Below are 27,256 nucleotides of genomic sequence, written 5' to 3' on the forward strand. Positions count from 1 at the left end.
TTTGGTTCTTTGGTCGACCTGCAGCTCACTGACACATGTTGAGAGGTCAAAGTTCACTCCTTGTGGTTTTAATTGGTCACGAAGAGAACTCATGGTTCTTTAAGTGAAGTCAAAGCTTCATGTGTTAAAGCTGCATTCTCTCTAGTGTCCATCAGGGGGCGACTCCTCTGGTTGTATAGAAGTCTAGTCTAAAATGACTCTACTTCTCTCTTGATTGATTCCCTCAGTAAACATTGTAAACATGAGTTTATGGTCTCAATCTCTAGTTTCAAGTCTTCTTCAATACAGCATGATGTTCATTTAGTACATTATGCTCCATTCAGAGTCAAACAGACCATAAAGCAGGGGATGCTTTAGGGGCGGGGCTACACAGTGATTGACAGGTCTCTACCAGAGACGTATACGGCGTCTCTACGTCACTCCTCCTCAGTCCAGATATGGTCACTTTCTTTATGGTTGCCAAGAAACAAGATGGCAATGGCCAAAACGCCAAACTGGAAGCTTCAAAACATCCAGAAAACAAAGAGCGACATCACCATGATGACGTCCACTTCTTATAAACGGTCTGTGGTCACTAGCGTTTGGGAACCACCGCTCTACAAGACATCCAAAGGGACTTTTTACCACAGAGACTGTAGTCCGTCTGATACCTGACTATTGATTCTGGACTCCACTGGTTCCTCTTGGAACCAGTTCCTCCTGAAGCCTGACAGGGTCCATTACAGCTGGCATCCACTAACAGGTTAAGGAACCAGAACACCTCATGGCCACAGGTCTAAGCAATGTTTATTGACCAATGTCCTGTTGGACCAGAGTGTCTTTGGAGGCTTAACTGTACTCAGACACGTTACCAATCAATCATACTGATATGAATCAATATGAATCCTGCTTCCTACCTCCAAACTGTCCCGTTGTTCCACACAGATTCTTTATATTCCAGGAACAATAAACTTACATGAAATGTGCACTGCATCATAAATGCTCCTGATAAAACTCCACAAACAAAGTCTTAAAGTCCTGATTGTCTTGGTTCCTTTAGCACATTAAGCAGATGAGTTTACGTCTATTTTCACTGTTTTAAATTAACTCGTCAAGGTTTATTCTCATTTTTATAAGTGTGAGTTAACCCTTGTTACTGTCAGTACGGATCCAATCAAAACCTTGTTTTACAGGAACACTTGATTTTTATCACAGTAGTTTAAAATGCACTTAACAAATACAGCTCGAAGGCTTTGGGAGCCATTCGACGTTTCCATTTTACTACTCAATAACTCTGTCATATTCGTCGAGGGCAGATTGTTTTAATATATGGAAGTGGATTACATCGCAAAGAACATTTTATATCCACCGACCAGTCTGCCTGATCCCGTCTGACAGAGAGGGGAGGTCCTCTACATTTCATCGGACTCTTCAGTATCCAGTCTGAGCAGCAGCACATGGCTCTGGAGCTTCCAGTGAGCTGTAACACAACACAGACACAGCTGAAGAGCTGTTTCCTGAGTATCACAGGCATTAAGTTCCCGCTGCAGACGTAGCCTCGGGGAAACTAAAGCTGTGGACAACGGGTATTCATTAGAGAACAAGGAGCTCTCTGCACACCAACTCTTCTTTTCTCACGTTCACGCCTTCGACGTCCTTCGTGTAATTTAGAGGCGGCTCGGAGTGAAAGCCAGCCGTGACATTGTTCCTGCTTTCCCTCAGCGTTGTGGGCAGACATGGGGAAAGTATGTTTCTAGGTGGATTCCTGGCATTTTCACGAGGTTCACAGTTAGTTAGTGTGACTGATTCTTTTGGGCTGGATTGGCTCTCTTCATTGTTCCGAAACCTTTTATCAGACCATCAAGAACTTAGACACAGTGTCCTCACAGGCACTCATTGTATTTGCGGTTTTCAAGTACTGAACGTAATAAAGATGACTCGTCACTTCACTACTATTGTTTTACAACTGGCAGGCGTCTTTTGTCCTCAGAGAATTATTCTGCATGACAAGCATCAGTCCATCAGTCCCTGAGAAGACCTCATGAAGACTCGTCTGTCCAATGAAATGAGGACCTTTGGAAGACCTCATGATGACTCATCTGTCCAATGAAATGAGGACCTTAAGAAGACCTCATGAAGACTTGTCTGGTGATTGAGATAGAAGAGGCAACAGCTAAAATACCCTCTTGTACCCTCTACGTCCAGATAAACCCATAAACAGTTGCATACAGTACATGTAGACGTGTGCCCTGGATTCATCCTTCTGCCCTGTTTCCTTCTCTTACGGTTCAAACATGTGAACACTAAGGTACAGAGAACAGTCGTCTCAGGACATTCTGTCTCGACTCCTCATCGTCAGCCTCCAGAATCAAAGCCGCTGCCGCAGCATCGCTAATGAAGGACAGACGACAGGAACGAGGAGAGGAAGAGCTGATTGATTTCAAGGAGAGGATGAGGAGAGGAGACAAGAGGGGGCTTTAAAAAGGCTCTCATGTGTAATGAAGGGCAGATGACGGCGAGGCATCATGTAACTGTAAACACTCATCGACTCATCACAACGACACGGCGGATAAACAACCAGACGGCCATGTGACCGACCTCCAGCCGGGGATCAGGTTCTCCACACCGGCGGCTACGAAGAGCAGCTGGCGCCAAAACAACATGTCACTTTGAGACCCTTTGTGGAGGTTTGTGGGGTGGGGGGACTGGGAACTCCAGCGGTGCACGCCCCCCCCCCCCCCAACATACAAGAGACTCAAAGTGGCTTTGAGGAGGACGGTTACAGCGACACAATGATGGGATGTGAGCATATTTTTTGTGTCCGTCCACATGTTTCAGATAGAGAACCAGAGGAAACATAACTCTCTCTGAATTCAATTCAATTCAATTTATTTTTGTAGAGCCCAAAATCACAAATTTGCCTCAGAGGGCTTTACAGTTTGTACACGTACGACATCCTCTGTCCCAGGACCCTCACATCGGAACAGGAAAAACTCCCCCAAAAACCTTTAACGGGGAGAAAAGAGGTAGAGAGGAGGAAGTGCGATAGATGTCATGTGCACAGAATGAACAACATAACAGAGTTACAACACATTCAATGCATATGACAGAACCACGGCAGGAGGCAAGACCAGGGTCCAGGTATAACCAGGATCCACGCAAACCTGCGAGGCGAGAAAGCACAGCGACTCCGGTGAAGAAGCAAAGTCAGTAATGTGCCTTAATGGTATCGGTTAATATAAAATAGTAATGATGAGTAATAATAAAAATGATATTAGCAGTGGGAGTCAGCAAGGCCATAGCGGGAGGAAGGACCAGGGTCCAGATGAAACCACGATCCATGGAAACCTGTGAATCGTTGGTGTTGGTCCCAACTTTACTTCTGGAATTCAACCACGAAGGAAAGTCGTCTTGGTGAGCTGAGGATGAAGAAACAAGAGAAGAAGAAGAAGAAGAAGAAGAAGAAGAAGAAGAGAAAAGCTTTGTTTACGTGATAAAAAAGGAATTCTGTCTCAGAGAATAAAGCAGAAGTTCTTCTGGAGGACGTTTAAAAAACACAAGAGCATCGTTTTTACCTTTTAACCAGGCGTCCATATCTTTATCCAGGTCACTCACAGATATATATTATATATCATTATATCATATTATTATTATTATTATTATTATTAATAACACTGACTAATGTTGAGCTGATGAGGGCTGTTGTCTCATGGTTGACTTGAAACTAGAGATTGAGACCATAAACTCATGTTTACAATGTTTACTGAGGGAATAAATCAAGAGAGAAGTATATATACATATATGTATACTGTATATGTATATACATGTATACATATATGTATATTTTTGACAGATTCTTGGCAGATGAACCAAAAAGGTCCAAAGCGTTGGAGGTTGGCCTCTCTTCGTCTTCTGTCTTTTCTTTCTGCGTGTATTTATTTTGTTTCTCTGATGTCCAACCAAACTCTAAATCAACCTCAGATCTTTCTATATAACAGAAAATGATTCCACTTTTAAACCGGAGCCAAAGATACTAAAGCTCTCTTCTCCATCGCTCAACATTAAAAGCACATTTTTCTAACAGCACGAGAATATGAATGCGTCTCAGTCTGATGTGAAATATCTGAACATTCACTCAAACTTGCTCACGTTGAGCTCTTTTTAAACGACATTAAACCTGATCTGTGTGTCTCTGAAAGCAGAGATCCATCTCCCAGAATACTTCACTGACACTCCTCAGATCTGGACTCAGCCCAGGACCCTGCACCATCATTCCACATCATCATTCACAGTAATTGAAATATGGATGACGGATGGACGGAGTTCTTCCTCCTGGTTTGGTTGTTCGTGTGTGAAGGTGCAGACCAGCTGTTTGATGCAGGTTCTGGTCTGTTTTAAGGGGTTTCGCGGTCCAAAAGATAAACTCTGATCCAGGTCAGCACACGATTCTGACAGTTGACGCAACATTAACACAGAAAAAGAAGATACACATGTTAAAGGAAAACAATAATTCAGACGTACATCTGGTCATAAAAGAAACAGTGTAACATACTTTATTCTACTGACCAGGAGATCAGCTGATGCTTTACCGTCTCTGCCCACGTTACGCTTCTCACTTCCTCTCTGTCCTGCTTTGCATCATGGGTAATGCTGAGAAATCAAGTGGCAATGGGACGTATGGAGACAGACAGAAAGTGGACAAAGAGTCTTGTAGAGTGATTGAACTGATTCACATTCACTCACTGATTATTAGGACACTTGAACATGTGGACCGGAGGAGCCGGGGATCGAACCACCGACCTCCCGTTGTGTCTGCGCTGCCTTGTAGTAATGAAAGAGTGTCACTCAGTCAGAAAGACATCACTGTTCTAAATGAGCTCTGTTTGTAAATGATGACTGATTGGTCAAACATCTGGAAACAAACGCAGATGTTTGACAACTAAAATGAGACTGAAATATTTTCTTCTTTTAAACAGAAAGAAGACAGAATAAAAAAGGAGGACTGGGGAGGAAGAGGGAGAGAAAACGACAACGGCTGCTCGCCAACGTCAACGCTGGAAACTCAACAACAGACGGGGACGCAGAACACGAGGACATCTGAGGGCGAGACGGAAATCTGGACACATGGACACATAGACACCTGGACACACGGACAGACGAACACACGGACACCTGGACACACAAACACACGAACACATGGACATGAGAGAGATAAGACTCTGCCGAACGCACTGATGTGGTTTTTATGTTTCTGGTGAAACTGGTACCGTCCGCTTTCTTTGAGAAATTAGTGGTCAGATTTAACATGGAGTCTAATGGAGCAGTTGGTTGGAGTTCATGTCGCTCTGCGACTCTTTGAGCCAAATGTGTAAGTCTGTTGGATTCCATAGACACATGCGTGCGACCAGCACATTTCCAAGCGTTTTGACCAAAAATGGTGTATAAAGAGTAAAAATTGTGGGAATGGGATTAAGATGTTTGGAAAATCACAGAATTCTTTTCATGCTCTGCTTCACTCTGGCGGTGATGTCATCACTCTCGAGCTGAACATTAAAGTGTAGGCCCAAATTTCAGTGTTTTTTTTGCTCCATTTTTTGGTCAGCATTCTGATTGCTTTTAGTAATAAAGTCACAATTCCCAACCTCCCTCGCGGTGATCTATCACAACACGGTTGCAGCAGTATGATATACATAAATTACTGCACGGCACTAATGGAGCTCGGAACACGTAATAACAATACAGTAAACTTAACAAGGTAATAAACACTATGATCTAACACTGCCCAGACACCAAGCCTCTTACTGTGAGACGACTTTGTAGCGGTCGATGGGTTTCTTCCGAGTTTCTTTTGAGTTTTCATTCCCAGCATGCATTGTGCAGAGAGCAGAGCTGAATGAAGGAGTCACGTGACCAGAGGAGGTTGAAAGTCATCTTTTATTGCACCATAAAAGATCACAGACCATGTTGAGACTCACATGGGATACAGAGCTATAGTTACAAATAAGAAACCAAAGATAAAAACCCACCACAGAACCTCAGGAGCAGCTCTTTACATCGTCATCATCATCATCATCGTCATCATCATCATCATCATCATCATCATCATCATCATCATCATCATCAGGCTGAACTGGTTCCACAGACACAAACTGGGAGGATTCACATCTTCATGTCACTGCTGCTGATCTCTTGAAACATCTTTAATCTTTTTAATCAGAGGCCAAAATGTTTATTAATGTCTAATATGACAACATAAGAGGGACCTGATATTAATATTTCATGTTCTGTGGAACCAGATCAGTTCTAAAAGGTCTGGTTTGGATGTTTGAACAGCGAGAGACTTTAAACAGTCCGTCTACCGGAGGTCGTCTTTATATCGTGAATATTTTAAACGTGATAATTAATCCAGTTATGTTCTGATTTAAAGACACAGAGAACTCAGTCGTCTTCTAATAAAAAGTCACAAAATACACCATGAACATCTGGATCGGTCCTGGGTCAGAATCCCACAAGCTGCTTGGGCCCAATGACGGCTCTGGGTTTGGATTATTATGGTATGGCACATAGATAAACACAGAGGACTCTCCGTGTGTTCGGTCAGGAGACGTTCAAGAGCAACGATGTGAAGAAGTGAAGAATAAATACATCGTGATGATCAGAGACGGCGTCACGACATTTAGAGGAAGTGATGTCACTACCGAGGACTCCTCTGAGCCTCCGATCAGAAGCCTCGCTGTCAGACTAAGATCTGGTTTATTAAAGGGGCGGCGTGTCGTCATGTTTGATAATCATAAACATTATTAGAATCTGAATGGAGCTTGTTCTAGTTAACTTGTTCTTCCGTTTCCATTCTTCAAACTGGAATATTTGAATGAAACGTCACGTTTACTAAATATCCAGGTTGTTGCGATTAGAGATAATATTCCTACTGATGCGTTTACATCATGAAGATGAATCATCCTCTGATATTAACATGCAGATTAATGTAAAAACACGACTACTGACCTTTAAATAACTCCTCATGTTTAAACCTGAAGAATATCAACATCTTACACGATTCAGAATATTAATGATCCTCTCTGGAGGTTTATCAACTGTGACATCACACCGACCGACTCAGGTTGAGATTAATCCAATGAGAGCGAGGAGAGCTGATGATGTCACCCACGTGATGTCACATGGTGAGGTCATTATTTAGAGGCACTGGTCTGCTTTGTGCTTTGAGACGGATTAGTTTACCGGAGGAGAAACGACACACAAACTATACTAAATAAGGCCTTTTACTGGAATAATAAAACATCATGAAACAAAAGACACAAAGAATATTTGGTGAACGTTTGGCAAAGAAAAAGAAAAAGTGTAATAAATTAGACGGAGCCACGAACTTGTGACAAGGCAACAACCATGTTTAGTTTTTAACAAGAAATGTGAGTCAGGACGAGACGAAGAAACAACTAAAGGTGTGCTCATGCATGCACACACACACACACACACACACACTCCCATCTCACACACACACTCTCTCATCACACACACACTCTCTCATCACACAGACTCACACACACACACACACACACACACACACACGAAGGAAATACGAGACGTTACAGGTCAACACTCACAAAAAGACTTTGTGCAAAAATGATGTTTTCATGTATGAAAACAAAACTAAAGTGAAATCCAACATCGTAAACGGAAACATTTTAACGTAGAACCCCGAAACGCACGGAAACCCGGTTCTGAACGGATCCGCTTAATGTACAGTACAGTCTGTTTGATTACCCACAATCCCCCTCTGTCAAGTATGTCGTCACCAACGGAGAAACCGAGAATAAAGGAAAAAGAAAGAAAAAGAAAGAAACGGCAAAAATATAAAAAGATCGACTCGTTTAGAAACTTTTAAAAGTGATCAGAGGAAAAGAAAGGAGGCAAGGAGCGAAGAGAAGGAGGAGTTCCTCCTCTTCTTCTTTAGATGAGGAGACACCTTGTTCCTCCTCTTCCTCTCTGGACGAGGAGGCACCTTGTTCCTCCTCTTCCTCTCTGGATGAGGAGACACCTTGTTCCTCCTCTTCCTCTCTGGATGAGGAGGCACCTTGTTCCTCCTCTTCCTCTCTGGATGAGGAGACACCTTGTTCCTCCTCTTCCTCTCTGGACGAGGAGGCACCGTGTTCCTCCTCTTCCTCTCTGGACGAGGAGGCACCTTGTTCCTCCTCTTCCTCTCTGGACGAGGAGGCACCGTGTTCCTCCTCTTCCTCTCTGGACGAGGAGGCACCTTGTTCCTCCTCTTCCTCTCTGGACGAGGAGGCACCTTGTTCCTCCTCTTCCTCTCTGGACGAGGAGGCACCTTGTTCCTCCTCTTCCTCTCTGGACGAGGAGGCACCTTGTTCCTCCTCTTCCTCTCTGGATGAGGAGACACCGTGCTCCTCCTCGTCCTCTCTGGATGAGGAGGCACCGTGCTCCTCCTCGTCCTCTCTGGATGAGGAGGCACCGTGCTCCTCCTCGTCCTCTCTGGATGAGGAGGCACCGTGCTTCTCTTCCTCACTAGATGAGGAGGCACCGTGTTCCTCCTCTTCCTCTCTGGATAAGGAGGCACCTTGTTCCTCCTCTTCCTCACTAGATGATCCCTTTACATTGGACAAGAGAACATCTCTTAAGTCTTCCTCTCCTCCTCTTCGTCATGTGACCTCCTGGTGGCTCCTCTCCTCTCCTTCTCCTTCTTCTCCTCCTCTCACTCGAGGGACAAAGTGACTCAGATCTTCTCGTGATGAACCAAACGATGGGTCTCATGATTGTTCTCTGCTTCAGACGTCTGGATTATGATTCTCGTGAGAAGAACAACTTGAACTCTGAACTTCTGTTAAAAAGAAGTTATAGCAGCGTAGCATTGATAATAATAAAGTCATGATTAAAGTATTAAAATACGTGGGGGGGGGGGGGGTCTCAAAGCTTCACTAAAAACCTCCTGATTGAGTCTCATGTAGAAGATAAAAGTGTTTTAACGTCACACTATAAGAGAAGTGAAATCAAACAACGAGAACTTAAACTCCCTCTGATTCCAAACCCTCTCTGATCGGTTACTGAAGCTGCTCCTTAGTCAACATGCCTCTCCTCCTGAGGAGGAGTCTCAGTCTGGATGCAGGACGAAGGGGAGGAGAACACAGAAGATGGTTTCTTACACTGGTTTTTGTATACAAGGAGGGGGGGGGGGGGGGTGGTGGTGGTGGTGGTGGTGGTGGTGGTGGGGGGGGGGGGGGAAGGGGTCTTGGTATATAAACAGAACCAAGTTGAATATAATCATCATCATCATCGTTATTCTTAGTCAGCGTCATAATAAAAGTCTTTACATGGACATCGACTGACAGACACGGCACAAACTTTACACTGAGGAGCAGGAGGTGGATGTCTCTCCTCCTCTACGCCTCCGCTCCTCCCACCTGTCTCTGCTCCTCCGCTGCCTCTCCCGCCGCCTCCTCCGGTCTTTCCTCCCTCTCCTCAGGAGGGCCGTGGGAGTCCGGTTCCTCTGGAGTGGAGGTGGGGGGGGCGGAGGGAGACGAGGAGGTGGTGGGGGCGGGGGGGGACGAGGCGGCGGGGAGGGCGGAGGGAGAGGAGGCGGCGGGGAGGGCGGAGGGAGACGAGGAGGCGGGGGGGGCGGAGGGAGACGAGGAGGTGGGGGGAGCGGAGGGAGACGAGGAGGAGGAGGCCGAGTGGAGGCTAACGTTAGCCTTGACTGTACTTTCTCTCTCCTCCTCCTCCCTCCCTCTCTTCCTCCTCCTCTTGGGGCTCCCTGGCTCCAGCGCACCAGGAGGCATCGCGGGCAACGCCATGATGCCGCCGTGGGGCAGGAACATGTGAGGGTACAGCAGGCCGTGGGACATGCCGGGGATCAGGAAGGGGTTAAAGGTAAGGTGGCTACCGGCCCCCAGGTGGGCGGAGCCTAGGTGGGCGGAGCCTAGGTGAGCCCTGCTGGTTGAGGAGATGACCTCCGCTCGCTTGTTGGCGTCTCCTTGCTCCTCCTTCTCCCCCCCGGTGGAGCCAGAGGAGGCGTCGGCCGGCGTGGTGGACGAAGGGCTGGCGGCCTCGGACGTCGACGGGGCGGTTGTGGTGGTGACCTTTGAAGCGGAGGATGAAGAGGAGGAGGAGGAGCTGGGGTGAGGAGGCGCGTGGGCCATCATCGCCCCGACGCTGAACAAGGCGTGCTGTTGGAGGCCTCCGCCGTGGGGGTGAGGGATGCCGTGAAGCATCATGGGTAACATGCTCAAGCCGTTCTTGGCGTCCTCTGCCGAAGCTCCGCCACCTTGGACGGCGGCAGAGAAGCCGTGAGGGAACCCGGCCGCCATGATGCCGGAGATGGGGATCCCGTGGAGACCGCTGCGCAGGTTCTGCATGGCCACCATGGAGTCCATACTGCCAATCAGTCCTCCGTTCATGAAGAGGGGGGGGCCGAGGCCGGAGGAGGCGGAGTCAGAGACGGAGAGGAGGGGCTTAGGCATCTCGCTGCGAGGACGACGCCCACGGCGCCGAGAACCCGGGTCTCTGTTCACCGGTTCTGTGAGGATACGGCAGAACTTCCCCTCAGGGAGGAAACCCTGAGGGAGGAGGAGGAGGAGTCAGACATCGTCATGGTGAATAAAAGGCTTTATGAATAATTAGTATGCTAATTAAAACATGTGAACCCTCTACTTCCATAATAAAAACAAGTCAACAATCAATAGATCAGACGTTCATGTTGATCAGCTGACCCATTTGGTCTCATAGGTAATGAGGAGAGAATCAAGTGAACAAAGATGGTTCTGTTGTTGTTGTTGTTGTTGTTGTTGTTGTTGTTGTGGTCTTGATGCTCACCGAGTGTTTGACCACGTCGGCCCAGTCTGGAGCCACGTAGTACTCTGAGTTAGCATCGAGCCACCGGGACAGCTCCTTTATGGCCGGAGCCATTGCTCCACCCAGCTACAGGAGACAGGAAGTACAGATAATAAGATCTTAGTATCATAATAACTTATTATAACGAATAACTATAATAATAACGTAGTATATTAATAATAGTAGTGAGTGATCTACCCTGCGTCCGGTTCCTCGGTGGACCACAGGAACCCTCTCCTCCCCCGTCAGAGAGTTGATGTCCAGCTTGGTGGGGTCTTTGCAGCGATGCCTCCTCTGTTTAGGACGCTCCACAAAGCCATGGAGAAGACCTGCTCCAGACTGAGCAGAGAAGACAAGAGGGAGGATGAGGGAGACGGGAGAGACAGAGAGAGAGACAGAGAGACAGACAGACAGACAGACAGACAATCTGTTACAGCATGAGCTCCAATGACCAGAGAGGAACAGATGACGGTAGATTATCTCCTTCAACCCTCTGAACATCGAGCAGGTTCAGAGTCATTGTTTTTTCTCTGTGTTCTTGTTCTACTCTGTAATCTAAAGTTCTGCTCCTCTATGAAACAGAACCATCATGAAGTAGAACATGTCTTTAGTGCAGAACAACACACACAGTTATGATGACATCAATCATTAAAAAGAGCATTTGTTATGATTGTTTAAAGAAAACATGCTTTTCCATTGGCGGGTTTTGTTGTTCAGACAACATAAAACATCAACAACATAAGTCCATTAAAATGAACCGATACAACAAGTTTCTGATAAAAGTGACTCTGAACCCAGAAGAAGAAACAGGGACTCCTCACATGAGAGAAGCTGGGCAGGTCCATGCTGTAGCCCGGGTTCTGTCTCAGCCACTCCATCAGACCTTTGCTGGCCGCCTCTCGGTCGATGGCCACGATCTCCGGCTGAGGAGGAGTCTGGGTGGGGGTGGGTGTGGAGGAGGAGGACGGAGTGGGGGGGCCGGCGGGTCGCTCTGAAGGAGAGGGGGATGGCGAGGAAGTGGAGGAGGAGACGGAGGAGTGGCTGATCAGCTCCACTCGGCCCTGCAGCTGGAAAAGACACACACAGGTGGAGGCGTGAAAAGATTTTACTCTCGGGTCTGTTTTGTTATTGAACTTCTACCCCAAAGCAACATGAACATCAGAAGAACCCTTCACTCCTCCTTCCTCCCTCCCCCCTCCACCCACCTGAGTCTCCGGGAGGTGCAGTCCTCTGCTCTTGGTGAACTCAGAGTACAGCGCCTCAACGTTTCTCCTCCTGCCTCTCCTCCTCCTCAGGGAGTCATCTCCCCTCAGGCTTCCGTTAACTATCTGCCCCGTTACAGGATGGATGAGCCCGGCCTGCAGGATCCCGGCCATGTCCATCCCCACGGAGCCCGGCAGTGGTGCGGTGATGGGGGGCGGCGGTGGCAGTTGGTGACTGGGTCCCGGAGCCACCGCGGTGTCTCCTGACCCCACGCTGGTGCTTATTTCACCGGATGACTTGGTGAGATCGATGGCTGTCTCCTGCCAGCCGTTAATCAACATGGCGCTGCTGTGATGATGAGAGGGCGGGGCCACCACCGGGGGAGGCGCACCGCCGGAGCTCGTGGAGACAGCCGTGTGGCACGACGGTGCTGATTTCCCAGATAAAACCTTGGCGGCGGCGGCGGCAGCCTCATAGTCGAATGACCTCCGACCCCCTGCTCGTTTGAGCTCGGGGAGGTAAGGAGGAGCCACGAGTCTCTCCTGTAAGAGAGGCAAGGAGGTGAGGCGCCAAGCTCCGCGCCCACATGCGCCGCCTCGCGACATGTACTGTCAGAGTGGACAGGGTGGGTGAGGGGTAAGACAAGAACGGGAGAGAGATGATGGCTTTGTTAAACATACATATGGACTGAGACAACACAACGGCCTGGGTACAACCTGCACACATATCTATCTAAGGTCTGCTCTCTGGAAGCTGCTGTCTGCTGGTCCGGTTACCTCTGAGAGCTCTGATGGACTGGTCCCTGCTATGAGAGCTCTTATGGACTGGGACCTGCTTTGAGAGCTCTGATGGACTGGTCCCTGTTCTGAGAGCCCTGATGGACTGGTCCCTGCTCTGAGAGCTCTGATGGATTGGTCTCTGACGGACTGGTCCCTGCTCTGAAAGCTCTGATGACCTGGTCCCTGCTCTGATAACTCTGATGGCCTGGTCCCTGCTTTGAGAGCTCTGATGGCCTGGTCCCTGCTTTGAGAGCTCTGACGGACTGGTCCCTGCTCTGTGCTGCGTACACAAACCCTCTATCTGTCTGATGCCAACATGTATAATATTCACAAAACAGAGACGAAGAACTTTACAGAGGAGAAACAAAGCAATGTGAACTAGAGGTGTCCAGAGCTGCTCTACAGATACATTATATATAACATATATTTGTATCATATACTTGAATTCTTTAGTGAACCTGATCAGGCAAAGGTTTCACCACAAGGATGTGACATAAATTATGTGTGCTTTTAATTTGTATATAAAACTTATTCTAATTGACTGAAGAAGCACAAACAAGACAAGTTGAAGTGATGATGCACTGAATCCTTGTCAGTCTGTCAGGATTCTATTAGCATTATTATAATCATAATAATAATCTTTATTTGTATCCATTTCATACAGACTATTCAGCTCAAAATGCTCTACATTTAAAAATGAATTAAAACAAAAAACCTTCTTTTTACAAATAAAATAAATAGAAGTTGAAAAAAAGTTAAGTGTCATTTAAAGAATTTCAACAAATTAAACTGGAACTGGAAAACATTTTACATTTTAATTGAAAAAAAAGTTAGGCATAAGAGGTCAAATGAAAGAAGCATATATTTTTGACAGGTTTTGAGGAACCAGAAGTATGAGCATTATTAAAACTATTAGCATTATTAGAACAATTAGCATTAGTAGCACTATTAGCGTTATTAGCACTATTAGCACTAATATAACTATTAGCATAATCAGCACTATTAGAACTATTAGCATTATCAGCATTATTAGTACTATTAGCACTATGAGCATTATTAGCATTATGAGCACTATTAGCACTATGAGCATTATTAGCACTATGAGCATTATCATTACTACTAGCACTATTAGCAGTGCTAACTGGACACCACTGGTATGACTCATGGCGTGAGACAGTGGAGATACATGTGGACAGATGAAGATGCATAGATGTAGAATAAAGGGGGTTAATACATCGGGTCGGTCACAGGGATGTTCTCACCTTAGGGAGTCTAGTGAGAGGAGGGGGGATGGAGAACCCCAGACTCGCGTTGGTCTGCTGGATCCGGGGCTGACTGGTTACGGAGCCGGAGGCCGTGGTGGAGAGAAAGCTGGCTCGGTGCTGCTGGTGCTGGTGGTGCTGGGCTAAGCTGTTGGCCAGGCAGGAGTTGGCAACCACAGAGCCGGGAGAGTCGTACTGCTCACTGGATGAAGGCCACTTCCCCTTCAGGATGGCGTGGCAGATGCTGTCCAGACGGTTGATGATGACCCGGTCCTACAGGGAGACACCACAGCAGATAATAACGTGAAGGGGTTTCTATGAGACAACTTAAATCAATTAAGAGGAATAAACCTGGATGGACTCCAAAGAACCAGCAGCTCATTTACATCCTCTCTTTATAATGCAGGAAGATATTGTGGTCGAAAATACAACATCTTTTGTCTGCATGTTGACAAAATATCAACCTTAAAACGTGACCATACATCATCAAAAAACAGAAAGAAACCTATCCTACTTCAGGAAACAGAGACTGGCCTTTAGCTCTTTGTCGTGCGTCTTGTTGTAAAGAGGATAAACATTTACAGCTAACCCGACATAGCTTATAGCTTACAGTATATCCTTCACAGTACCTTGGGCCACTCAGAGAAGGAGTACAGAGCTTTCTCCTGCAGCAGCTGGGCGATGGTTGGCTCTCTGGACTCATGGAGGCTGTCAGGAACATCACACATGGAGACAGGAGCTGCAAACCTGGGGCTGGAGTAACCTTCTACCACGGACACTGAGGAGGAGGAGGAGGAGGAAGAGGAAGAGGAAGAGGAAACGTCTCAAGAACAAGTCAACATAAATAAATTCTAAGAAAACATTACTACACTTTGCTTCACGTCGTCTGCAGTAAATGATACTGAAATACATATTCATGAGCAGGAAGGTACCTTCTGATCAGGTACGTTCTAAAGAGGGACTGCTCTAGTCGACTACAGAATAGATTTGATAATTCATCAATAGATACATTAACAATGAGACAATCATTAGTTGGAGCTCTCATATGAATCAACCTCTGAATACGGTTCTCACCTGGCGTGCCTGGCCGCTCCTCCTTCACTTGGCCTTTCTCCACCAGACTCTCCGAGGAGTCCACCAGCCCTTCGGCCTGCTCCAGCTTCGGGGTCAGGACTGTGCTGTCGGCCTCCAGCGGCTCTTGCTTCGTCTCAGCTTTGATCTCAGGGAAAGCTGAGAAGTCCAGGTCCTCCGGCTTGGCCTCAGGCTTGATCTCAGAGCTGTCTGGGTAGGTGGAGAACTCTAAACCTTCCGGCTTGGCTTCAGGCTTGATGGCAGAAGTGTCAGGAAAGGCCGTTAAATCCTCTGGTTCCGACTCGGTCTTAAGCTTAGCCCCGTCTGGATAAGGAGAAAACCTGAGAGCTACCGGTTTTGCTTCGGGTTTGATTTCGGCGCCATCTGAGTAGGCTGCAAACTGGAGGACTTCAGGTTTACGATCTGAGCGCTCAGCCTTCATGGGGGGGCTTAGATCTTCAGGTTTGGTCTCCAGGGTTTCTGGTTTGACAGGGTAATGTAAATGCTCTGCTTTGGTCACCAGGGTTTCTGACTTGACCCGGTAGGAGAGGAACTTTCCATGTTTGAATTCAGAGCTGTCAGGGTAGACATCCACAGCCGTCTCCGTCTTGGTCTCCTCCACCTTGACTGGCAGCTCCAGTTGCTGTGGTTTCTTCTCACCGCCTCCGTCTGGTAACAGAGAGAACTTCAGATCAGATGGCTTTGAGTCAACTCTGTCTGCAGGAAGAGTGGCGGCCATTTTGAGTTCATCTTGCTCAAGCAGATCGTCTTTGTGGTCCTGATCGAGGGAGAACGTCAGGACTCTATTCTTACAGTTCAGATCTTCAGCCGTACTGTCATAGGCTTCCTGATCCATGGACTCTTCACTTTTGAGTCCAGCTCCGTTCTTTGCCTTTGATGCTACTGTCGGGGGTGAGGCAGCAGTAGTAGGGCAGGAGGGCGATGCGTATTCAGAATAAATGCTCTGCAGCACCATCTCACTGGGTTTCACGTCTAGATGTTTCTCTGGTTCTTCATCACAGGGTTGAACCACTGCAACGTCCATAAGAGGAACTGGATCCACCTGCCCTTCAGAGATCTCGTCCACTTGATCTGCCAGATCTGTGCCGTCCTCTGGACTTTCCTCTCCAGCTGTGTTCCCCAGCAATGTTTCTGTGTCCAGAGAGTTCCCCATGGTGTCTTCCTCTACCGCCTGATACAGAATCAACCCATCCACCTCCTCTCCAGGCTCTTCAATGGACTCGGGGCACGCGAGGCCGCCCTGCTGCTCCAGCTTCCCGAGGTATGGGTGAGCATCTCGCGGTGACTCCTCTTTGTGCTCCGATTGGTCGAAGCCCCTCTGAAGGTCTTCTTCATCCTGGTCTCCAAGTCCAGGTTCTGGCACTATTCCGTCCATCTGGGGTACTTCCATGGTTGGATTCAGGACCCCCAAACGATGGTCTGAACCTGTGAGGATAAACCATGAGATGGATTTAACCATGTGGAAGCAACGTTGAATGAATGCTGCAGTGCAAAAATGAGACTAAAGCATCTGTAAACGTATTGTGATGGTAGATCTTCTGCCACTTGTGTAACAGGAATTTGTTTTAGAGTGTTTTTTTAACAAACCTCGGTCTGCATCACACTCCTCTCCACCCAGACCTTGACCTCCTTGTTTCTCCACCTCCTGCTCCTCGCTCCTCCTCGACAGGTCTCCCACTTCTTCCTCCTTGTCGTCAAACTGAAACACAGCGCCTCCTTCCCGGCCTCCTCCTTCCTCCACAGGATTGGCCAGGCTCTCGGTGACATCGGAGTGGCCCAGCCTATCCTGCGGCTCGTGGGCGGTGATGTCAGACAGAGAGAGGGGGGGAGGGGGGACGTAGGGAGGAGGGGGGCTCACCGACAGGTCGGTTTGATCTGCGCTGGGTTCCTCGCTGACGCCGATGTCCTGAGAGCAGAAGACGAGAGGGTCAGGACGAGATCATGTGATCGTTTAATACTACAAAGGGTTAATTAACTGAGGTGTTGTTGAAAGTAAAGGGTTAAAAAGACAGATATACACATTTATTATAGTCCCCCTGTAGCGCATACATACATGCATACATACATACATACATACATACATACATACATACATACATACATACATATATATATATATGTATATATATATATATATATATATACACACACACACACACATAGTGATATAGAGTATATATATATACAAACCTTGAAGAGCATGTAACTTGAGGACAGCGGCTCCACAGGATCTCCTGCGGACGGGTGAGAGGAAGAGGACGGGAGGCCCAAACACTCCTCCAGAGTTCCTCCTTCCTCCCCTCTGTCTCCCCCCTGCGCCTCCTCGTCCTCGTCCTCCAGGAAGCCGGTCTCTAAAGCGGACGGACCCAGGATGGGATCAGACTCATTGAACATGTGGTGAGCCGGACTGGAGTGGTCTGTCCCGTCCCAGGGAGCCTGCAGGGACAGAGGAGACGGGTCAAACCTGATGGACGTTTCATTATTTGATCACGTTTTACAGACCAAGCCAACAAAGAGAAACCAGATACCTGTAACTGATCCAGCTCCACGGACGGGGCCATCAGCCCGGTTTCCTCTGACGAGCCCTGCTCACCAACCAGAACGTCACTCCTCAGTTTAGAATCGAGGTCGGTTCCTCCGACTCCGTACGAGTTGAGCATGCTTTGACCTCCTGCAGCAGAGTTGAAGGGGAACCCGTTGAGGGCGTCTTTGGAAGCCTTCCCTCCGTGCAGAGCGTCTGCAGACATGGCGTCATGCTGCAGAGAACCCAGCTCCAGGCCTTCATCCAAAGGGGGACAGTCCAGGAAGTCTCCCCGTGAACCAGCCACTAGTCCCAGACTTGGGGAGGCAGAGTTGTGTGCATCCAATGGTAAAGGGTGGAGGTGAGGGTGAGAGGAGGAGGAGGAGGGAGAAGGAGCCGGTGGAGGCCCAGGGTGGTGGTGCTGGTGGTGGTGGGAGGACTGGTGGGGATACTCAGGAGGCTGAGGAGAATCATACAGGCAGCAGTGAGGATGAGACGAGGAGGACGAAGACGAGATGCCAGGGTGAGTCACCAGGTGGTGATGGTGATGAGGATGAAGGTGGGAGGGGTGACCCCTGACGTAGTTCCTGTGAGCCTCCAGGAAGCTCAGCTGGGGGTCGTTCAGGATGTAGAAGTCGGTGCGGCTCAAGCCGTGGCGCGCCGCCCCGATGAGGAGGTCCCGGTCGTGTTTACCGGACTCCCACCAGACCGGCAGGTAGAGGGAGGGTCGGCACAGCTGGAGGCGGGCCGACAGCAACGGGTGACGGAGAACCTGAGGGAGGAGAGCGTAGATATAACAACGAGGAGAGCGTCATCTCTGATCTGTGAGAGACCTCCAGTCTGCTTCTCTTTGGTTCACAGGAACAAAGTGACTCAGTAGAGCCAGAGAGAGGAACCGTGAACTGAAGGTTCATAGTGACTCAGTAGAGCCAGAGAGAGGAACCGTGAACTGAAGGTTCATAGTGACTCAGTAGAGTCAGAGAGAGGAACCGTGAACTGAAGGTTCATAGTGACTCAGTAGAGCCAGAGAGAGGAACCGTGAGCTGAAGGTTCATAGTGACTCAGTAGAGCCAGAGAGAGGAACCGTGAACTGAAGGTTCATAGTGACGCAGTAGAGCCAGAGAGAGGAACCGTGAACTGAAGGTTCATAGTGACGCAGTAGAGCCAGAGAGAGGAACCATGAACTGAAGGTTCATAGTGACTCAGTAGAGCCAGAGAGAGGAACCGTGAACTGAAGGTTCATAGTGACCCTATAAACTAAACATCGATCATTGTGAGGAAATATGAGGTTTTTAGATGATTTCTAGACACATTAAGCTATCTATCTTCTTTTATTCATGACACCAGAAGAAGCTTTCATATTCAGAGATGAATCCGGCTGATTTGAGGCTCCATCATCACACTGACATGAAGCACATCTCTGTGTTGGGAGATGAACTTTTGAAGAAACCAGTGAAAAGTGTCAAGAAGCTCCGTGAAGCTCCGTTTCTACACAGAACTCACCTGCTCTCTGATCTTTCGGAGCAGCTCGATGCGATATAAAGTCCTGGCTGCTCTCTCTTCAGTCAGAGGCTCCACGAGCAGAGCGGGATCCACCGACCCTGAGGAAGAGGAGGGAGGAAGAGGAGGGTGGGTGAGAGAAAGAGGAGATAAGTAGGTTCAGCTGTCATCCTCCTGTCATCATGTGGTTTTAACACTGAAGCAAATGTCATTTATGGTAAATAAACCTGTTTAAAATCATGTATTCATATTTGACATGTTGTTTTATGTCCTCATACTCATTAACAGAGTTATTTATATTTTAATAATTAAGATGAACTGACTCCTCCCACCAGCAGGGGGCAGTAACGGGTCCCAGAGACCAGAGACCAGGTTCTGAGGAACACGAGGCCTACAGCTGTCCCCCATGACACCATTGACTTTAGTCGATGCAGAGCTGGACTCTGGAGGTTCTCAGTACCTTCTTCCTTCCTGGGAGGCAACTTGCAGGCCGTCCTGCACATGTTGACGAAGGAGTTGAAGTATCTCTCCAAGCTCTCGTCCGTCTTCCTCTCCAGTCGGGCCAGAGCTCTGAACTGGGACCAGTCGAAGGACTTCCTGTCCGAGTCGTAGACGACGCCGTACGACGACACGGTGCGGTAGAAATCAGCTTGTTCTCGACGAGTCCACCTGAAACAAGATGGGATGTTTCACGCGTCATATTGTCAAATTTATGACGTACGTTTGGGGGAAAAAAAGGCTTATTTTAAACCTGCCATAACATACAAAATCTCTCTTTCATTTAAATAAATGAGAGAACAAAAAGGTGTTGAGCCACTGATCAAAGTATTCATATATATTTAAATATTTTCATTATTACGACCAGGAACAACGCTCTCTTCTCTAACGACCCTGGTACCTTCTCTGCCACTCCAGGAACAGTGGGTCCGGTTCAGTGGCGACCACGGAGCACCTCCTCAGCTCCTCGCCCAGCTGCCACGCCATCGGCGCGCCGGCGTGGTGACCGTGGGCGGCCCCTCCTCCTCCTCCTCCTCCCATCCCCATGCCGACCAGGCCGTCGTGAAGCAGGTAGTCGTGGCGTAGCGGCGGCTCGCGGCGCAGCGTGAAGCGCTGGTAGGCGGTGATGAGGCGCCGTAAACGAGCCGTCAGGGCCGGGCCAGTGGGCCAGAGGGGGCGGGCCTGAACCACGTGGAGAGAGGCCACGCCCACTGTCGTGGTGGTGACCACAGCTCCGTCATGGGCGCACAAGTCACCTGACATCTGAGAGTCTGAGGAGAAAGATCTCATTACTACTTCCTGCTTTGAGTGATGCTGCAGGTCCAAACAAATCCATTCTAAAGAAGAGATGAGCTACAATCTCTAATCAATCAAAGAGTGGTTTCAAAAGGTTTATATTCATGTATATTTCAAGATATGTAGACGAGCTGGGTTTAGATATGAAGACTAGCTGGGTTTAGCTATGTAGACTAGCCGGGTTTAGATATAGAGACTAGCTGGCTTTAGATCTGGGTTTAGATATGTAGAGTAGCTGGGTTTAGATATGAAGACTAGCCGGGTTTAGATATGTAGACTAGCCGGGTTTAGATATGTAGACTAGCCGGGTTTAGATATGTAGACTAGCCGGGTTTAGATATGAAGACTAGCCGGGTTTAGATATGGAGAGTAGCTGGGTTTAGATATGAAGACTAGCTGGGTTTAGATATGAAGACTAGCTGGGTTTAGATCTGGGTTTAGATATGTAGACTAGCCGGGTTTAGATATGAAGACTAGCTGGGTTTAGATATGAAGACTAGCTGGGTTTAGATATGAAGACTAGCTGGGTTTAGATCTGGGTTTAGATATGAAGACTAGCTGGGTTTAGATCTGGGTTTAGATATGAAGACTAGCTGGGTTTAGATCTGGGTTTAGACCTGGGTTTAGATCTGGAGACAGGTCTGTCTCACCTGGACCGGTACTGTCAGGTTTGTCTGAGGTGTCCGTACTGGAGCAGGTCTCCTCTCCCTGTTAAACACACAAAGATCATCCAACACATGCAGACACACATCTTTAAATATCAACGTCACAATATAAATGAGAATATTTCATCAACAGATTTGACAGAATGAACTGTACAATGTCTTGACTTTGTAACGATAAAACATCACAAAACAATATTTAGTTATCATTTCCTCCACAAACAAAAACATACCGACATAACAAACTTTTTTTTTTTATTATTTAACTATTTGTGTTAATAAAAATGGTGATCTTCTTCTACAAAACATTTGTAAAAGTCATGTTTAGATTAATTCTGGTCTGTTTCATATAAAATATAAAACAGGACTGTTGAGGTGGAAGTTGCTTCTCAGGCTGCAGATGTTAAAAATCAGCTTTAATGAAACTGATTTTGTTACCATGATGTTTGTAATTCTAACGGTGTGAAGTGCACATTAAGAAAACAGAAGAAAAGATAAATGGAACCTAATAAAATAATCAATGAAGACATTTTCAACAGTATGTGTTGTGTATTAAAACGCATCATTACCTCCACACAGGTGTTATTACCGCATCCAGAGGACGTCCTGAATCTAACAATGTCTCCCTGGAGGACATATAACCATCACAACAGAAAGAGGGACAACAGTATGGTGAAGAGGACAACATGTCCGACAGAGAATGAAATGTCTTCACCTTGCTGCTCTCGTCTCTGTCCTCTCCTCCTTCGGCTTTGCTCTCTGCCTCGTCCTTCACCTCTTCAGCTTTACTCACGCTGACAAAGGAACGACAGAGAAGAAGAAAACCACCTTTAACAACTCGGACACAAAGTCCTGCTGAGAGACGTCTTCTGTGACGAGGACGAAAACACACTCATCGTAGAGTCTTTGACCTCACGTTAGATGTCAAGTTGTGCGTAAATGAATCAAATGAAGGCAGTAGAAGCAGAGCCCTGTAACCTGTCAGTGTTTAAGAAGAACAAAGAGCAGCTGTGGACTCGATTCTGACCGGAGTCAACCCTTCGTGTCCCTTCGTCTCCCTTCTAGGTCTCTATGTCTCTACACCTAGTACCTCCGTATCTCCGTCTTTCTGCGCCTCTACGTCTCATCTTCATCACTCTGTGTCCACACCCTCCTCTTCCTCTCAGGCCACTTGTCACTTGAACTTCTAGCAGAACATCACCATGAACCTTTGGGTGTTCAGTGGCAGGTGATGGAGAAAATCTAACGCTCTACGGAAATACACCTGCAGCTGTGTGTGTGTGTGTGTGTGTGCGTGCGTGCGTGTGTGTGTGTGCGTGGAGGTGTGTTGATGTAAACAAACATCAGAGAGCAGGATGTGTTGTTCACACTAGTGATGACGCCTCCTGCTGTTAACACTACTACAGAGGAGGAGGAGGAGGAGGAGGAGGAGCTCATTAGTGAACATGCATGTGTCTCTGTCTCTACTAGAAGGACAGATTACCAGCTGGACAGAGAGGCTACTAAAACGTAGTTTATAGTAAAAACGAGGTGAGGTTTACGTGTGTGTGTGTGTGTGTGTGTGTGTGTGAATGCTCCACCTGTCAGCCATGTCAGACCCCCCCTCCCCTCCTCCCTGTTCAGCAGTCAGAGCTGTGACGTCGGGCATCCCGACTCTCTCCAGGAAACACAAGTCTGGATCGGCTCGCATGGCGTTGTATCGCTCATAGCCTGTAGAGGGAGACACACACACGTTAATACAATAACACACATTAACACACATACATACAGATGCCTGTGACTCTCCCAACGTTTCAAACAGCTCAAAAGGGCTGAAGCCAATGATCAATGATGAATAATGAACAATCTTTGAGGAGGAATCATCAGCTGTCTTCATCCTTTGAGACGTCTTCCTCACCGTGTTTGTGGACTCCTATGAGGAGAGACTTGTCAGCATCGGTATCCCACCATGCAGCTGGGATCTCGATGTAGTCAATGTCTGGTAGGGACACCTCCAGTTTACTGTCACACACACACACACACACACACACACAGTTAATATGTCCATCATGAATCAAATGATGAACCATCCAACGAGGTGTGGAATGATGTGAAGTTACCTGGCAGGTATCCCTTCTAGAGCTTGATTGGCAGCTTCACCCAACACCTCCACCTTCAGGTAGTACAGCATCCTCACCCTCAGCAGCACCCTGAGGACAGAGAGGGGGGGGGGGGGGGGGGGGGGGGGGTTACTCTGTATGGTAATAGATTACTTTCCATAGTCTCTAGAGTCATAGCCAGTTCAGCCGGGTGTAGACTGACTTGTTGCAGTGCTGCTTCAGGTGTTTCTTGTAGCTCTCGTCCTGCAGCACCACCTCCGGGTTACAGTGGACCAGCCAGTCTGCGTTCTTCACCTCAGTAACGTTCAGCTGGTTCTTCAGCTTCTTCCCCTTCCGACCACGAGGGACCGGAGCTGATAACCCTGGAGCCCAGAGGGGAGGGAGGAAACAACCATCATCACGGCAGGTTAGGTACCAACGCCATAAACCATGGAGTCATCACATATTCACGTATGTAGTTGCATTGTGGGTCATTTAGGCATGTGGATGTTTGGGGGAAAAAAGAGACACCTTAATGATGCTACGTTAACGTGCACGTTAACCATGCTACGTTAAAGTGCACGTTAACCATGCTACGTTAAAGTGCACGTTAACCATGCTACGTTAAAGTGCACGTTAACCATGCTACGTTAAAGTGTTAACCATGCTACGTTAAAGTGCACGTTAACCATGCTACGTTAAAGTGCACGTTAACCATGCTACATTAAAGTGTTAACCATGCTACTTTAAAGTGTTAACCATGCTACGTTAAAGTGTTAAACATGCTACGTTAAAGTGTTAACCATGCTACGTTAAAGTGTTAACCATGCTACGTTAAAGTGTTAAACATGCTACGTTAAAGTGTTAACCATGCTACGTTAAGTTAAACATGCTACGTTAAAGTGTTAACCATGCTACATTAAGTTAAACATGCTACGTTAAAGTGCACATTAAATATGCTACGTTAAAGTGTAAGCTAACCATGCTAAGTTAAAGTGCAAGCTAGCCATGCTACATTAAAGTGCAAGCTAACCATGCTACGTTACAGTGCACCTTAACCATGCTTCATTTAAGTCCACGTTAAAGATGCTACCTTAATGTTAGCGATGAAAACACACACCTGAGTGGTTGAGCAGGTCCTGGTCCTGGCCCTCCTTGGTGGGTGTGATCAGGTCCCAGATGAAGCTCTTGATCTTGTCGTCTCCTTTGTAGTGTCTCAGGCAGTAAACCAGCAGAGCCCTGAATCACAAACCAAATCTGTCCTTCACACCGGAGACAGACAGCGATGTCTCTCATCGTCTCAGGATCAATAAAAAACTTGTCTTCTTACCTACAGATCACCTCCATGTCTCTCTCTGCCAGGTGCCATTTAAAGCGACCGTGGTTCATGATGTCCGTCCACCGACCCCACCTGGAGACACACATCAGGAGGACATCAGGAGGACAGGAAGTACAGAAGAAAAAGCTAAGCTGAAACATCAACATTTACTTTTTTTGCTTCTGTGTGTGTGTGTGTGTGTGTGTGTGTGTGTGTGTGTGTGTGTGTCTCTGGTACCCAAAGATGAGCAGGTTCTTCTCCACCCTGAAGCACTCTGCTCTGAGGTAACGTCTGCTTCTTTCTCCCAGACGTCGAGTCCGGCACGGTCGGTCCTCAGAGTCGCTGTCCAGCTCTGAGAACTCCATCAGCTCGTCGTCCTCGAACGAGTTGTAGTGACGAGTCTGCTTCCTCACGCGAGGAGTGTCGATCACCAAGGACTCCTAGAGGACACGAGGACAGAGGAAGACGTTATATAGAACATTATGTTATAAATAACATTATATATATATAATGAAATGTCTTCTTCTCTCTGTACCTTTTCAGACTTGGAGTCGATCTCCACCTCAGCGATCTTGGCCCATTTCTGCCAGAAGTTTGGGTCGTCCAGAGAAATGTCTGTCCTGTTTCCAGAGGAGATGAAACTGGCCTGAGGACAGAGGACAGAGGAGGACAGAGAGTCACATTCTGCTCTGATAAAGCTCCATGGTTTTACACAAATATGAAGTATTTAATGGATTCACAGTCTCTCTGGGACAAATGAAGACAAAGTAAACTATCTGTGTAATTTCACTAAGAGCAGCGGTTCACTGATTTAAGACAGACGTCCTTTAAAGAGAGACAGACGTCCTCTAGAGAGACAGACTGTGTCCCTCACGTCCTTCGTAGGATGGATGTGGTCCAGTATTTGAGAAAGTCCCCGTTCAGGACTGGTACCTTGGCGAACGTGGACCCTTTCCCTTCCGTCTCGATGGTGATGGTCTGAGTCCGTCTCTGAAGGATCTGATCGATGTCTTCCTCACAGAACTTGGAGCCCTCGTCCTCCTCGTCCATCAGCGCTCCGTACGCTCCTTTCTTCAACAAGTCCTCCACCTCCAGCTTTGACAGCTGCTGCACCTGAAGACACAAACAGTTGTTATTATGAAGACAGACAGGTGTCTCTGGAGGACAACAGTCTGAACAGGTTGTTATCATAAAGACAGACAGGTTATTATTATGAAGACAGACAGGTGTCTCTGGAGGACAACAGTCTGACGTCTCGTGGTCCTGTCTCACCCCGTTCAGGCTGCCCTTGCGGTTGATGTCCTGGAGGACAGCTTTGTCCAATCCCAGCTTCAGACTGGCTTTGTCAAACATCTCCCTCTCGTAGGAGTTCCTGGTGATCAGGCGGTAGACCTTCACCGCTTTGCTCTGACCGATCCGGTGGCAGCGAGCCTGGGCCTGAAGGAGAGAGGTGGAATGTATGGAACCATTAATGTGATGATCAGAGAACATCCCAAGGTAATATACTTCATATTAAAGTGACCTTGTCTCTCACCTGCAGGTCGTTCTGAGGGTTCCAGTCCGAGTCGAAGATGATGCAGGTGTCTGCGGCCGTGAGGTTGATTCCCAGCCCTCCGGCTCGGGTGCACAGCAGGAAGACGAAGCGGTCCGAGTCCGGCTTGCAGAACCTGTCGATGGCGGCCTGTCGCAGGTTTCCTCTCACGCGGCCGTCGATGCGTTCGTACGTGTACCTGCAGAACAAACTCGCTGATTATTAACTTAAATAAAAGTATGTTGAGTTTCTCTCCTCATCACAGATGTTTCCTCACCGTCTCTGTATGAGGTAGTCCTCCATGATGTCCAGACACCGGACCATCTGGGAGAAGACCAGCACTTTGTGACCCCCTGACAGCAGCTTGGGCAGCAGCTTGTCGATCAGCACCAGCTTACCGGCCGCCTGGATCATGGCCTGCAGCTGGAAGTCCAGCGCGTCAGGGCTGTGGTACTTCCTGAAGCTCTCCAGGATCTTCTCCTCGGCTCCTGAGAAGACAAGGAGACGAGAGGTAGGAGACGAGAGGTAGGAAGTAGAGGTAGGTGATCAGAGGTAGTGAGACGTAGAGAGGTAGGGGACGACAGGTAGGAAACCAGAGGTAGGAGACGAGAGGACAGCAGCTGTTTTAGTTCTTCAGTAAGACAATGTGTGTGTGAGTGTCTGTGTGTGTGTGTGTGTGTGTGTCCTCACCTGTGATGAGGTACGGGTGGTTGCAGCACTTGCGGAGTTCCATCATGGTGTTGATGAGGTTGGGCATGTTGTGCTGGTTGGCTCCTCTGGACAGGAAGGAGAAGTTCTTCTCTAAGATGGCTCGGTAGTACTTCTTCTGGATGTTGGTCAGCTCCACCTGCAGGATCACCACCAGGATGAAGATGTTTAGAGAACTTGTGTTCTCATCCACTATAGCTAAAGATCATACTGGAACCATCACACAAACACCTCCAGCTCCTTCTTGCTCAGAGCGATGAGTTGTGATCAAAAACGTGTTAATAAGAAGAATAAATAAAAGACTGGGAGGACAGAGAACCTGTGTGCTCAGTGGTCTCACCTCGATGATGGTCTCCTCTTTAGGGGCCAGGTTCTTCTCTACGTCGTCCTTCAGTCTCCTCAGCATCATGGGCTTCAGAATGGCCTGAAGCTTCTTCACCTGGAGCACAGAACACAGGAGGAGGGACAAG

The 27,256-nt window shown here is 47.8% G+C and overlaps 2 protein-coding genes across 5 annotated transcripts in view; one reads left to right on the top strand and one right to left on the bottom strand.

Moving 5' to 3' along the window:
- The window catches only part of rspo4 (R-spondin 4), a 17,142-nt gene extending 11,613 nt beyond the window's left edge, over window positions 1-5,529 (top strand). Inside the window, exon 5 of the mRNA XM_068722281.1 lies at window positions 4,956-5,529. Coding sequence (XP_068578382.1) covers window positions 4,956-5,080 — 125 coding nt within the window. The 3' untranslated portion in view covers window positions 5,081-5,529. The remainder of the gene's footprint in view (window positions 1-4,955) is intronic.
- A 366-nt stretch (window positions 5,530-5,895) lies between these two features.
- The window catches only part of chd6 (chromodomain helicase DNA binding protein 6), a 40,612-nt gene continuing 19,251 nt past the window's right edge, over window positions 5,896-27,256 (bottom strand). For 2 of the 4 annotated variants that reach the window (XM_068722286.1, XM_068722284.1), the window contains exons 16-45: window positions 27,127-27,225; window positions 26,769-26,925; window positions 26,356-26,566; window positions 26,082-26,277; window positions 25,820-25,984; window positions 25,481-25,660; window positions 25,083-25,193; window positions 24,785-24,987; window positions 24,560-24,640; window positions 24,350-24,468; window positions 23,453-23,612; window positions 23,251-23,340; window positions 23,049-23,152; window positions 22,732-22,861; window positions 21,867-21,945; window positions 21,140-21,197; window positions 20,095-20,464; window positions 19,657-19,865; window positions 19,200-19,297; window positions 17,704-18,468; window positions 17,366-17,611; window positions 16,763-17,081; window positions 15,158-16,600; window positions 14,713-14,861; window positions 14,084-14,356; window positions 12,045-12,650; window positions 11,661-11,906; window positions 11,038-11,178; window positions 10,822-10,926; window positions 5,896-10,565 (exon numbers count right to left, since the gene is read on the bottom strand). In XM_068722286.1, the coding sequence (XP_068578387.1) occupies window positions 9,393-10,565; window positions 10,822-10,926; window positions 11,038-11,178; window positions 11,661-11,906; window positions 12,045-12,650; window positions 14,084-14,356; window positions 14,713-14,861; window positions 15,158-16,600; window positions 16,763-17,081; window positions 17,366-17,611; window positions 17,704-18,468; window positions 19,200-19,297; window positions 19,657-19,865; window positions 20,095-20,464; window positions 21,140-21,197; window positions 21,867-21,945; window positions 22,732-22,861; window positions 23,049-23,152; window positions 23,251-23,340; window positions 23,453-23,612; window positions 24,350-24,468; window positions 24,560-24,640; window positions 24,785-24,987; window positions 25,083-25,193; window positions 25,481-25,660; window positions 25,820-25,984; window positions 26,082-26,277; window positions 26,356-26,566; window positions 26,769-26,925; window positions 27,127-27,225 (8,286 nt within the window). In that variant the 3' untranslated portion in view covers window positions 5,896-9,392. The remainder of the gene's footprint in view (window positions 10,566-10,821; window positions 10,927-11,037; window positions 11,179-11,660; window positions 11,907-12,044; window positions 12,651-14,083; window positions 14,357-14,712; window positions 14,862-15,157; window positions 16,601-16,762; window positions 17,082-17,365; window positions 17,612-17,703; window positions 18,469-19,199; window positions 19,298-19,656; window positions 19,866-20,094; window positions 20,465-21,139; window positions 21,198-21,866; window positions 21,946-22,731; window positions 22,862-23,048; window positions 23,153-23,250; window positions 23,341-23,452; window positions 23,613-24,349; window positions 24,469-24,559; window positions 24,641-24,784; window positions 24,988-25,082; window positions 25,194-25,480; window positions 25,661-25,819; window positions 25,985-26,081; window positions 26,278-26,355; window positions 26,567-26,768; window positions 26,926-27,126; window positions 27,226-27,256) is intronic. The other 2 variants (XM_068722287.1, XM_068722288.1) reach the window with 2 other exon arrangements.

The sequence above is a fragment of the Cebidichthys violaceus genome, unplaced genomic scaffold (genome assembly GCF_023349555.1).
Source record: "Cebidichthys violaceus isolate CVI_PGR_0920_01 unplaced genomic scaffold, fCebVio1.0.p SCAF_29, whole genome shotgun sequence".
Taxonomy (NCBI): Eukaryota; Metazoa; Chordata; class Actinopteri; order Perciformes; family Stichaeidae; genus Cebidichthys; species Cebidichthys violaceus.